This window comes from Chrysochloris asiatica, unplaced genomic scaffold (assembly GCF_000296735.1).
Source record: "Chrysochloris asiatica unplaced genomic scaffold, ChrAsi1.0 scaffold00008, whole genome shotgun sequence".
Classification (NCBI taxonomy): domain Eukaryota; kingdom Metazoa; phylum Chordata; class Mammalia; order Afrosoricida; family Chrysochloridae; genus Chrysochloris; species Chrysochloris asiatica.
This window is the reverse complement of record NW_006408526.1, coordinates 10,702,503-10,714,824: the sequence shown is the minus strand read 5'-3', so window position 1 is coordinate 10,714,824 and position 12,322 is coordinate 10,702,503. Positions and strand designations below refer to the sequence as shown.

Sequence of the window (12,322 nt, the reverse complement as noted above, 5' to 3'; positions counted from 1 at the left end):
TTCCTGTTTTTCACTGACCTTCCTTCTCCAGTTTATAATTACAACAATAGAAATGATAAGAAATTTAAAATTTCTAAAGTAAAGTAGAATTTTTCTAATATTATCTCCAATAGAAAAACCAATTACTCATAATATCAATTAAGGAAGGTCGAGAACAGTTAAAGCAAGATACTATGTGTGGAGTCCTGGTGTGGCGCTATGGGCTAATGAACTGGACTGTAAAGTTGGTTTGACCCACACGATCCGTGATTCAAGTTCACCAGCTGCTCCTCAAAACCCTATACAGGGTTGCTATGGGTTGGGGTTGACTCTACAGCACTTAACAACAACAACATGTGTTAAATATGATTAACATCACGTGTAATTTGAGCACTATTGTTAGGAATACAGAGAGTAATCAGATTTCATTATGGCACAGGTACCTCCTTGGGCTGCAGTAAGAATGTCAATGTCATTCTAATGGCATTTCTCATTATTATTATTATCTTGGTATACATCTCTTGAAGCCCATGGCACCATCACTTAAGGCAATTTGCATATAAATCCCCCAAACCCTAACCTACTGCCATTGAGTTTGATTCCAAGTCACAGTGACCTTATATGGGGCCTCAGAGGCTGTAAGTCTTGACAGGAGTCAAAAGCTTCACCTTTCTCCTAAGGGGCCACTGGTGGATTTAAACTGCTTACCTTGACGTTAGGAGTCGAGTGCTTATCCACACCACAAGAGCTCCTTAGTTTGCATATATTTGGCTAATATTTCTACATATGCAATAATATCTTCAAGTCCTATCTAACAGTTGTGCATATGAGTCAGAGATGACTCGATGGCACTTAACAGCAACAACATAGCATACAATGAGGCAATACACTGGAATTGAGAGAAGTTAAATAAAAATAAGCAATATTGGAAATGGTACTGAAATTTGGCCAAATCCATAGAGAAGGAAGGACAGTTAATAAAGCTTAGGCAACTTGGGTGGACCTGCTTCAGAATCTTTCCCATCCTAGCATGTTTTGGTAAAACGAATCTGCACAATTTTTTAAAGACTTGTTAAAGTAATATTCAGGCATGCCACAAGATATCGCTTTATTGATTAGTCCCTCTTCTTTAATAATTGAATTTCCTGAGTGGTGCAATTAGGCAATCAACTATTAATTGAAAAATTGGAGATTCAAACCCACCCAGAGGTGCTTCTGCAGAAAGGCCTGGCCATCTGCTTCTGAAATGTCACAGCTTTGAACACCCTATGGAATACATTTCTACTCTGCAACAACTTGATGGTAACAGGTTAAGTTTGGATTTTCATTAGTAATTGATGCTCAGAATGTGAGATAAAAATCTTTTGGCTGGATGAATACAGGAATACATGAATGAATTCTTAAATGTCACCCACCTACCTCCATGGGACAAAGTTGTGCATATAAGGAAGGAAAGGAGCAAGAATGGTTAGATATAAAAATGCAACGCACACTTGTTCTCTTACCAGCTCCTCCCTTACCTGGTCCATTCTGACAGGTTTCAGAGAAGGGCTCTTATTTGCCTTATGATGCTGATGGGATGGGCAGGGAGCTATCTTGTACTCTGCCTGTGGACTAGGGGGCTTCTCAGTCAAGACTCTCAAATCCTTGGCATGAATGAAGTTTAAGGGAAATCATGTTGTTAGTTGCTAGGTGCAATCAAGTCGGTTTTGACTCATGGCGACTCTGTGCACAGCACAATGAAACCTTGCCTGATTCTGTGCTATCCTCACATTATTATGTTTGAGCCCATTGTTGTTGCCACTCTGTCAATCCATCTCATTGAGGACCTTCCTCTTTTTCTCTGACCCTCCACTTTACCAAGCATCATATCCTTCTCCAGGGACCAGTCCCTCCTGATAATAAGCCCAAAGAATGAGAGGCGAGGTCTCGCCATCCTCATTTCTAAGAAGCATCCTGGTTGGCACTTCTTCCAAGACACATTTGGTACTATTAAAATAGTGTATCAGACATCTTAGCAAAGGGAATATCAGAAAACCAGGTGAGCCACTGCAAAATTCAATCTAAGCTTCTGCCACTGCAAGGGTGCACAGAGTCAGCAGTTCTGCCTTCTGCCCCCGGAGCATGGTGTGTGCAGAATGCAGGAGCACTTGACAACCAACAGAGTCAAGTTGTAAAGCACATTTTTTTCCCCCAAAAGGGACCACAGTGTATTCTGTAATTTATTTGTATTAGAGATCTTTCACAAACAGAAATGAAATGGAGCAAAAAAAAAAAAAAAACCAAAACACACACACAACAGTTTATATGATGGAGTGGGTCTCCTTCACACACGTCCTGTAGTGCATTAATCATGATATTGCAACACCAAACAAACTGAAATAATCTGCTTGGAGTCACCATTTCTGATGATTGCTCAGGCTGTTTATTGCTAGTCAAAAGGATGTTATGAAACCTGAGTCAGACAGCCTTTGGCTTTGGGGGAGTACAAGGTCTATATAAAGCGGGAGCTTCCTGGTTGAGATAGTGGAACAGCACACAGGTAGACAGTCCGCAGTCATCTTGCATCAAGAAAGAAGACAATGGCTCGTATGTCCAACCTTCCTCTGTTCCTGCTGCTCCTCTGGGGTGTGGGGTCTCAAGGCTTCCCAGTGACTTTGGAAACACAAGAGCAAGATATGGAGACAGTCCAGGTAAATACTGAATTTCACATGCAAGAAATGACATGCATTTTTCTATAGTAGTAAAAGGAATGTATTGAAGGATGCATTTCCTTTAAAGAGAACTCTTTTCTTCATCAGAAAGAGCATCTTCTTCAGAAATCTATCTAGCTAGGCACAGACCATCCTATTTCAGTTGGAGGTGAGAGGGACTGAAAAGAACAAAATGCAAATCTGACTCTACTAATTATAATTCCCACTTCATGGTAACTAATGGTAGGGAGAGTTCTACTTTGAATTAGTATTTTTCAGCAATAGTAAGGATAATTAGGATCATGAAAATCTAAATAAAACTTCAAAGGTAGTTCTCTTCTTTAGCTGAAACTTCATGCTGTCACTTTTGTCTGTTTTAATGAGAAAGAGTTGCCAACCAGCGTTTCAGTAATTTTATCATTTACCAGAAATACTTGGAAAACTACTACAACTTGAACAATGATGGCGACCAAATTGAAAGGCAAAGAAAGAATGGTCTACCGGTTGAAAAACTGAAGCAAATGCAGGAATTCTTTGGGCTAAAGGTGACTGGAAAGCCAGATGCTGAAACTCTAAAGGTGATGAAGCAGCCCAGATGTGGGGTGCCTGATGTGGCTCGGTTTGTCCTCACAGAGGGACATCCTCGGTGGGAGACAACACACCTGACCTACAGGTAACCAGACGGAGTAGTAGAAAACCAATGCTATTCCCCGCTAGAGTGATAAGAAATAAAGTCCATGTGTCTTTGCTCTCTTCTATTTCATTTTTAGAATTGAAAATTATACTCCAGATTTGCCTCGTTCAGAAGTGGACAATGCAATTCAAAAAGCCTTTCAACTCTGGAGTAATGTCTCACCCCTGAAGTTCACCAAAGTCTTTGAGGGTCAAGCAGATATAATGATATCCTTTGTCCGGGGAGGTAAGCTCTTCGTGTATTGTGAAAGTGTTCTTTTTTAAAGATTAACTTGCTCCCAAACCTCCTCAGCTTTGCATCTGGAATTCATTTTATAAAAGGAGTGTTGGTTTTATAAATTTAAGGAAGGAAACAGCATCACACTTGATGGATGTCTGTTGACCTCTTAAAAAAGCAGTGTATGCCCTCTTGGTGAACCTAGACAAGAAAGAGTTTTGTTGAACTCTGTCTGTTTTCAGATCATCGTGACAATTCTCCATTTGATGGACCTGGAGGAAACCTCGCTCATGCTTTTCAACCAGGCCCTCATATTGGAGGGGATGCTCATTTTGATGAAGATGAAACATGGACCAACAACTTTAGAGGTGAGTCCGCCAATTTTGCCTCTATCTTCCTTCCATCCCTTCACGCAATATTGGATGATTTTACAGAAAGAATACATGAGTAAAAGTATGCATTTTTCTGTTGTTATTTAGAAAATTAATGATACATTTAAAATAATGTAAAAGAAGTTTATTTCTCCTGGTAACACTATTTTGTTGGCTACAAATATGTCACTCTTAAAACTTCTCTTAAGGAAATGTTCAAAACCATAATGATTTGCTGTGAGCATCTTCATAGTTTCTTCATACAAAAAGGACACACCAACATGCAACAGTGGTAGTAAGATTATTTAGGAATTAAAAGAAGGGAAGCATTTTCAGTTCTGTAAATAGGGAAAAATAATATTACTTTATTGTTTCTTTGAGAGAAAAAAAGAAAAAACCAAAATTCACTGCCAGTGAGACAACTCTGAAGTGATCCTATAGGACAGGGTAGAACCACCCCATAGGACTTCCAAAGTTGTAATCTTTATGGAAGTAAACGGCCACATCTTTCTCCTGAAGAACAGCTGGTGAGCTCAAACCGTTGGCACTTCAGTTAGCATCAGAGTGATCAACTGCTGTGCCACCCACACTTCTTCTGAGAAATAATGTGTGGTATCTAATAAGTGATGTGGCACTGTGGGTTAATGCGCCAGACTGCAAAGCCGTTTCAACTGCAAGGTTGGCAGTTCAAGCTCACCAGCCGCTCCTTGGAAACCCTATCCAGGGTCGCTATGGGTCAGAACTGACTCAATGGCACTTAACAAAAACAACAACAATCTAATGAGTGACAGGATTGACTAATCTGTCAGTTGGAGAAGACTGACTTTTATTATAGCAGGGTAATCATAGTGTGACTTTCACCTGTCTATAAATTCATTCCTTCTGCCTTCAGAACAACAACGACAAAAAAGCTTGATATATGATTCAAAACCTCACTGTGAAAATGTGAGCATTGCTTCTTGCAAAGCGTAGTTGCTTTTTACTTAAATGACTCAAGGACTAAATATATTTTAGATATTTGCAAATGGGTTTGTTGATTTTTTAGATTACAACTTGTATCGTGTTGCGGCTCATGAATTGGGCCATTCCCTTGGACTCTCTCATTCTACTGATATTGGGGCTTTAATGTACCCCAACTACATCTTCAGCGGTGATGTGCAGCTCTCCCAGGATGATATCAATGGCATCCAGACCATCTATGGTGAGTAAAAGAAAAACACCGTGGATAAGAGGCCCTTGGTCTTTAGACCCATTTCAAATAGAACAGCCTTTAGTTCTAGCCTTAAGAAGGTTTTAATTGTTTATGTTGTTTTCAGGATCATCCTAGACTAATTCCAAATCTCTTGCTTTCTTTAGGAGCTTCCTCAAATCCACAGCAGCCAATAGGCCCCCAAACCCCACAAGTATGTGACAGTAAGCTTACATTTGATGCTGTAACTACAATTCGAGGAGAAGTGATGTTTTTCAAAGACAGGTAAGACATCAACTATTCTTTCTGTTCTGTAGTTATAATTAATAACAGCATTCACTGCCATGAACCCTGTGAGTTTCACATGGTAGTTACCTTCATTTGTTTACATTTGTAAGTATGTGAGAACAATGGCTTATTTGTATTCTATAATAAACTTATATCAACTCCCCTCGCCCCCCTCCACACACACACATACTCAGTTATGTCATTGGGAGTATGGTGGCTTCTCAGAACAAACACTGGACTGTGAACCACAAGGTTCTAACCCACCAGGCAGTCCATGGGAGAAAGATAAGGCTTTAAATCCTGCAAAGATTTAAAACCTTAGGAACCCTGTACAGTGTTGCTAGAAATGGAAGCCAACTGGACAGCATTTAATAGCAACAACAATTATGTCATTAAGGAACATTGTGGCTTTATAAGATAAGCACTGGACTAAGAACCACAAGGTCAGTGGTTCAAGCCCACTGGCCACTCCATGGGAGAAGGATGAGGCTTTTTACTTCCACAAAGATTTACAACCTCAGAAACCTTATACAGGGCCACTATGAGTCGGAACTGATTCAACTGCACTTAACTGTGTTATATCATTTGGTATTCAGAAAAATATTGTTGATAACACAATCTTGCAGTACTGTAAAAAAGTAAGGCAGAGAGAAAAATGACAATTGGCACAGAGTTTACTGATGAAAACAGTAATTGGTCTTCTGACTTGTACTCAGGGTCCCTTTTTGCTACACCTCTTTACAATGATAAGTATTTTAGTACTTTATTTGGAGTTATCAGTCTGTCAGCAAGTCGATGAGGGTGATGTAGCCTGGAGACCCAAAAGACAAGGTAATCCTCTAACTTTTGCATTTTCCATCCTGCAAAACATGGCCTTTTCAAAACCTGCGGTCCTAACAGGTCTCCATTATCTCCCAGAGAAGAGAGGTTGTAATTGCCTTGTGAATCCCCCCGAGTTCATATGCACCCCAATAAGCTGATGTGGGCAGTCACTATATTATGCTTCCCTCCTCCTGGGAGAAGGAGCCTAGTCTTCCCTCTGTGAGTGTGGATGCAAAACAACTGAGGTCCCTTCACACTTGGATTGGTTTGCTCTTTCTACCATACTTCTTTATTATTTTTGAGTGAATATGATAAGGCTGAATGTAAGCCATTCAGGGCCTTGCTCAATGCTGGGAAGTATGAAGATTTGGGGGAAGCAGGATGGGGAGTGTGTTTAAAGGAAAACTCTCAAGACAGCAGGGCATACATATCAAGACAAGCATTTGAGAGATTACTCCATGGGACAGGACCAGTCTAGGATTTGCAGGAACTGAAGAAAGAACACTGAGGTCATGTAAATGTCACCATGTCATGAAGATTCAGAAGCCTAGAAATGATACCTGAGAAGTCACTTGCCTAAGGCTAGACCTAGAAGTCAGATTCCTGATGGCCGAGGCCACATTCTCTCCTGAGCACCAATCCCTGTGTGGCCTTTTGTTCCTTCCCAACACTGGTTTGTTGAGGGCCTTCTGGAGTCTGGAATACTCTTCTGTATTGTACAATTGTTCCAGTCTCAATGGAGCATAGAATCAACTAAGTAAACCTCCAAACAAAGGGCAACAAAGCGACAGTCAACCACATTTGAATTTAAAATTTACCTTTGCCTCTTACCAGCTGCATGGACTTACATACGTCTGTTAGTCTCTCTGATGTTAATATTTCGTCTGTGAGTTGAGAGTAGTTGTCTCTTGTAGCACTTTTGTGAGGTGAGGAATGATGTATGCTTTGGGCCTGATGTGCTGTAAGAGCTCAATAAATATGGGATATTATTGTTGGGATCCAACCAATGGTATGCTGAATCTGATTCCTAATTGCCTCTCAAAGCCGAATATTAAAATTTAGAGGTGATTGCTTAATTTTAAAGGCCTGGCTGCAAAGCAAACCAGTATTAAAAATAAATAATATAGACTTATAATAAAATAAATGATAATAAAACAAAATTTAATGAATAATCAAAACCCATCTCTTCCTAATTATCTTATTACATTTTATCTATATTCTTCAGGAATTTCACAGAGAAATGGTGTTAAATGGTACACTACCATGAAGCCCCAAACCAAGACTTTGTTTTTAAAAAGGCAGATATCTACCAGGACACTACTGTTTTTGCTAAGTACTGTCAAGTCAGTTCCTAATCATAGCAAGCCTGTATAGGGTTTCTGAAGAGCAGCTGGTTGGTTTGAACTTCCAACATTGTGGTTAGCAGTCCAGTGCTTATTCTACAGGACTCTAGGTTGGTTGGTCATGTGCTGTGGAGTCAGTTCTGACTCATGGAACAGCTGGTGGTTTCAAACTGCTGATCAGCCTGACTCATAACCACTATGTCAACAGAGAGCCTTCCAGGATACTATTCAGGATACTATTTGTACCAGCAAAAGGAAGGAGCTGGATGTCAGCAAGAGATTGCTAAGGATTAGGTCAAAACTCTTTTTTTTTTCCTCCTCCAAAACAGATTCTACATGCGTGTAAATTCTTTCTATCCAGAAGTTGAACTCAATTTCATATCTGTTTTCTGGCCCCGTCTACCAAATGAACTCCAAGCTGCTTATGAAGTTGTCGATAGAGATGAAATTCGGTTTTTCAAAGGTAATGTCTCTGCGTATTTATTCACTGACTTTATGGATTAATTTTCCATGTGCTTTTGAGATAAGGTATAAGAGAGTATTGGTTATTATCTCTTCATGTTGTTGTTGTTGTTGTTAAGTGCTGTGGAGTCGGTTCCGACTCATAGCGACCCTGCACAGGGTTTCCGAGGCTGTAAATCTTTACGGGAGCAGAATGCCTCATCTTTCTCCCGCGAAACCGCTGGTAGTTTCGAACTGCTGACCTTGCGGTTCACAGCCCGATTCGTAACCACTACGCTACCAGAGCTCCCCATGGCCTTTCGAAAATCTAAGTTTCACAGACCAATCTAGGGGAATTGATCACCTTTATTTACAATTGAACGCTGCATTTCTGAGTCATTTAAAATAGGAAGCAAATGGCTAGAGATATAATTTTTCTAATCCATCTCTTTATGAATATGGCCTTTTTTTTTTTTTTTTTAACTTTTAATTGTGAATTGAGTAAAGGTTGTCTACAGAGCAGACTATCAATGCTACATTCAACCAGTCATAGACTTCAATGCATTCCAGTTATTACAATCCTTCGGTGGAACATCAGTTTCCTCCCTGTGATTTTTTTTCCATTTCACCTTCTTTCCCAATCCTTTTGAACTTTGTCCTTGAGTAAATGCTGCCCTTTGATCTTTAATGGTTGGACATTCCATGGTATGCATGGTTCCTTAGAGCTCTTGTTCCCATGTCCCTCCCTCCTATCCACCTATCAGTAAGCTAAAAACTGAGCTGTGAGGGATGAGTTCAGTTCCAAACCTGGAGGGTACCAAGGGCATACTCTCAGACTCCTCCATTCTAAGCCTGGTCTTTATTATTTTTTAAAAATAATTTTAGGTTATGTTTCATATTTTCTCTCACTCTATCCTATGAGTCTAAGGAGCTCTGGTAGCATAGTGGTTACGAATCGGGCTGCTAATCTCATGGTCAGCAGTTCGAAACTACCTGCTGTTCCGTGGGAGAAAGATAAAGCTTTCTGCTTCCGTAAAGATTTATAGCCTCGGAAACCCTGTACAGGGTTGCTATGAGTTAGAATCGACTCTATGGCACATAACTACAACATCCTATGAGTCTAGATTTTCATGAATGTATTCTGTGCAAAATATTTACGTATTTAAAACTGGTAACCAGTTGCCCTCAAGTTCATTATGACACATGGTGACTTCATGTGTATTAGAGCAGAACTGTGTTCCATAGGGTTTTCATTGGCTGATTTGAAGAAAGTAGATCAAAAGGCCCTTTTCCAGGCACCTCTGGGAGGACACAAACCTCCAACACTTCCATTTGTACCAATGTGATCCCCATGTATTTAAAACTTACCTCATATTTCTTGGGGGCACTCACAAATAAAACTAAGAGAGAGATCCAGGTCAATTTCTCAGGATATAGAATTGAAATTTTGGCTATTGTGATTTCCTAGTCCTGCTGTGACATTGTAGGATAAAGTATGAGACTGCAAGGTCGGTGGTTCAGAGCCACCAGCCGCTCCTTGGAAAGAGCAGCTGGTGTGGTGCTATAGGATCAGCAATGAACTGCAAACCCCAAGGTAAGTGGTTCAAATCCACCAGCTGCTCCTCGGAAACCATATACAGGGTCATTATGAGCCAGAATTGACTTGAAGACAACAACGATTATAGCAACAATAATCTAAAGGTGGGGCTCAAATGCCCACGGAGGTGCTGTGAAACTAGGGGCTGGTGATCTGCTTCTATAAAGATTACAGCCAAGATCTCTTCTGGAGCAATTCAACTGTCACACTTGGGATCACCATGAATCAGTACCTACTCAATGATATTGGGTTTTGACCTTTCGACAAAGACCTTCCTGAGAGTAGGCGAGGGAGTCAGATGGACAAGCTACAGTCTTGTCATCATCCAGAAGTCTGTAAGCAATACAAAATCTCTGGTCCTACTTCAGAGTTTCAGAGTCCTGGTGTGGCATTGTGGATTAATGTGCTGGACTGCAACGTCAGTTTGAACCTCAACGTTGGCAATTCAAGTACACAAGATGCTCCTCAGAAACTCTATGGTATGGGTCAGAACTGACTCAACGCACTTAAAAACAACCCCAGATTGTCTTTGACAGAAACTGAATTTTAACAAGATTTCCAGGAAATTTATAAGTACATAAAGAATAGTAAGTATTGGATTATTATCAATTGAATGCAACAAACAACTTTGATTCTATCAGAATGAAACACAGTCCAATGATAAGCTCCTGGCTGTAAGGACACTGTGCCATGTGCATGCATTCCTGCAAGCATATGTTTGGTACAGAGCAGACAAACATTAAGACACTTGACCCAGACATACATTGTTGTTGTTAAGTACTGTCAAGTCAATTCCGACCCATAGCAACCCTGTATAGGGTTTCCAAGGAGCAGTTGGTGAGCTTGAACTGCCGACCTTGCAGTTCAAATGAATTTGCAGTCTGACGCTTTAACCCACAGTGCCACACCAGACATACATTAAAGGCAAATAATTGAATTAAGTTAAGATGGGCAAAAAACTTTGAAATGGGCTTCTAAGCTTTTATTCTATGAAATTAAAACAGGTTCAAGCTGCTTTATTTGGAGGGGTATGTAAACATATTTGTGCAGAGAGCAATCCTGGCTTTAGGATATAAGGCAACTTTTATGTGATGTAGGGCTTGCTGAGATGAACACACAGAATCTGGACATAGCACAAGTTAAAATATTTGGAACTAATTCTAGTCAGATGTAATGGTTGAGCCAGGTTTGTAGTTCATTACAGGTTGTGCCCCTTAGAAGAAAATTGGTGTGAACTTCCTATGCCCATGGACAACCTAGAGAAGTGAGTTTTCTATCACTGAGCTGATGGAGTCTTGCCATTTCAACATCTGGCTCAAGAAAGAAGCCCTCATCCCCATAAACCTGTCATTCTCAATGCATACTGCAGATTAGGATCACCTAAATTGCTTGAAAAATATAGTGGCCTAATTGTTCAGGGCAGGATCTTGGATTCAATATACATATATTTCTTAAATGTGCACCCATGACACTGCGCTAGAATGTGAAATAGAGAACTTGCTGGAAACCTGCTTAACACTGTACCATCCTTTTATCTATTGCAGTTCTGAGAAAATAAATCTACATCTCTGTTTCTTAATTGACAGGTAGTAAGTACTGGGCAGTTCAGGGGCAGAACATGTTACGTGGATACCCCAAGGACATCCACGCATCCTTTGGCTTCCCTAAAACTGTGAAGAATATCGATGCTGCTGTTTCTGAAGAGTCTGGAAAAACATATTTCTTTGTTGCTAACAAGTGCTGGAGGTAAAGACTGATAGCAAGAAAATGTTAAGATTTCAGTGCTTTCTGCATAGAAAGAAAGTTGTGTGCATTTCAAAGTGAGTCTTCTATTGCCATGGTTCGCTTCCTTTTTTGACCATTTATCTTCATGTGACAATTGTCCTGGGAGTCAGGGAGCTTGGGGGACTGAATTTTAGAAGCAGGATGCAGAAAGAAGTCATACAACTTAAACAACTACTCAGTCAATAGGAACTATTTTTCATAGCATAGTGTGGAATCTACTGGGGAGCTAGAATTAGATATTGGAGTTCTGAGGGGCCTTATAAATCTTCTAGTCCACCCAACATCCTACCTTGCTTCATGGCACTCTCCATTTCACAAATGACCTATTAAATGAACATTTCTTATTCAATTCCTGCTGCTGAATTCCTTGTGATGATTTTGGCACATCTGTAGGTTTAGAGAATGGTTCTGACATTGCTAATTCTTTCTCTACCAGGTATGATGAATATAAACGATCCATGGATGCAGGTTATCCCAAAATGATAGCTCAGGAATTTCCTGGAATTGGCAACAAAGTTGATGCTGTTTTCAATAAAGATGGTAAGTGAATATATATGTATGTGTGTGCGTATTTTCTCATTTTTACCCATGGTAATAGCAGTATGATTATTTTTTGGAATTCCAAATGTTAAAAGAATGTGTGTTCATATATGACTTGACGTTTTCAAAAAATCCATGTTAAAACTGGAAACTACTTATATAATATAACAAGTCTCTCTTGTTTTTTTTCCTAGGATTTTTCTATTTCTTTCATGGAACAAGGCAATACAAATTTGATCCTAAAACGAAGCGAATTTTGACACTTCTGAAAGCTAATAGCTGGTTCAACTGCAGAAAGAATTGACCAACTGTTACAAGCTATTCAATGAAAAATTACATCTTGTGAGCCAAAGGAAGGGGTTTT

At 39.9% G+C, this 12,322-nt stretch overlaps 1 protein-coding gene across 1 annotated transcript; it reads left to right on the top strand.

Moving 5' to 3' along the window:
* The first annotated feature begins 2,555 nt into the window (after window positions 1-2,555).
* Window positions 2,556-12,262, top strand: MMP1 (matrix metallopeptidase 1 (interstitial collagenase)). The gene is made up of 10 exons (XM_006833774.1): window positions 2,556-2,672; window positions 3,101-3,345; window positions 3,443-3,591; window positions 3,825-3,950; window positions 4,999-5,154; window positions 5,310-5,427; window positions 7,925-8,058; window positions 11,220-11,379; window positions 11,855-11,958; window positions 12,153-12,262. Exons 1-10 carry the CDS (start codon window positions 2,562-2,564, stop codon window positions 12,260-12,262), a joined length of 1,413 nt encoding a protein of 470 aa, XP_006833837.1. The 5' UTR covers window positions 2,556-2,561.
* The last annotated feature ends 60 nt before the right edge of the window (window positions 12,263-12,322 follow it).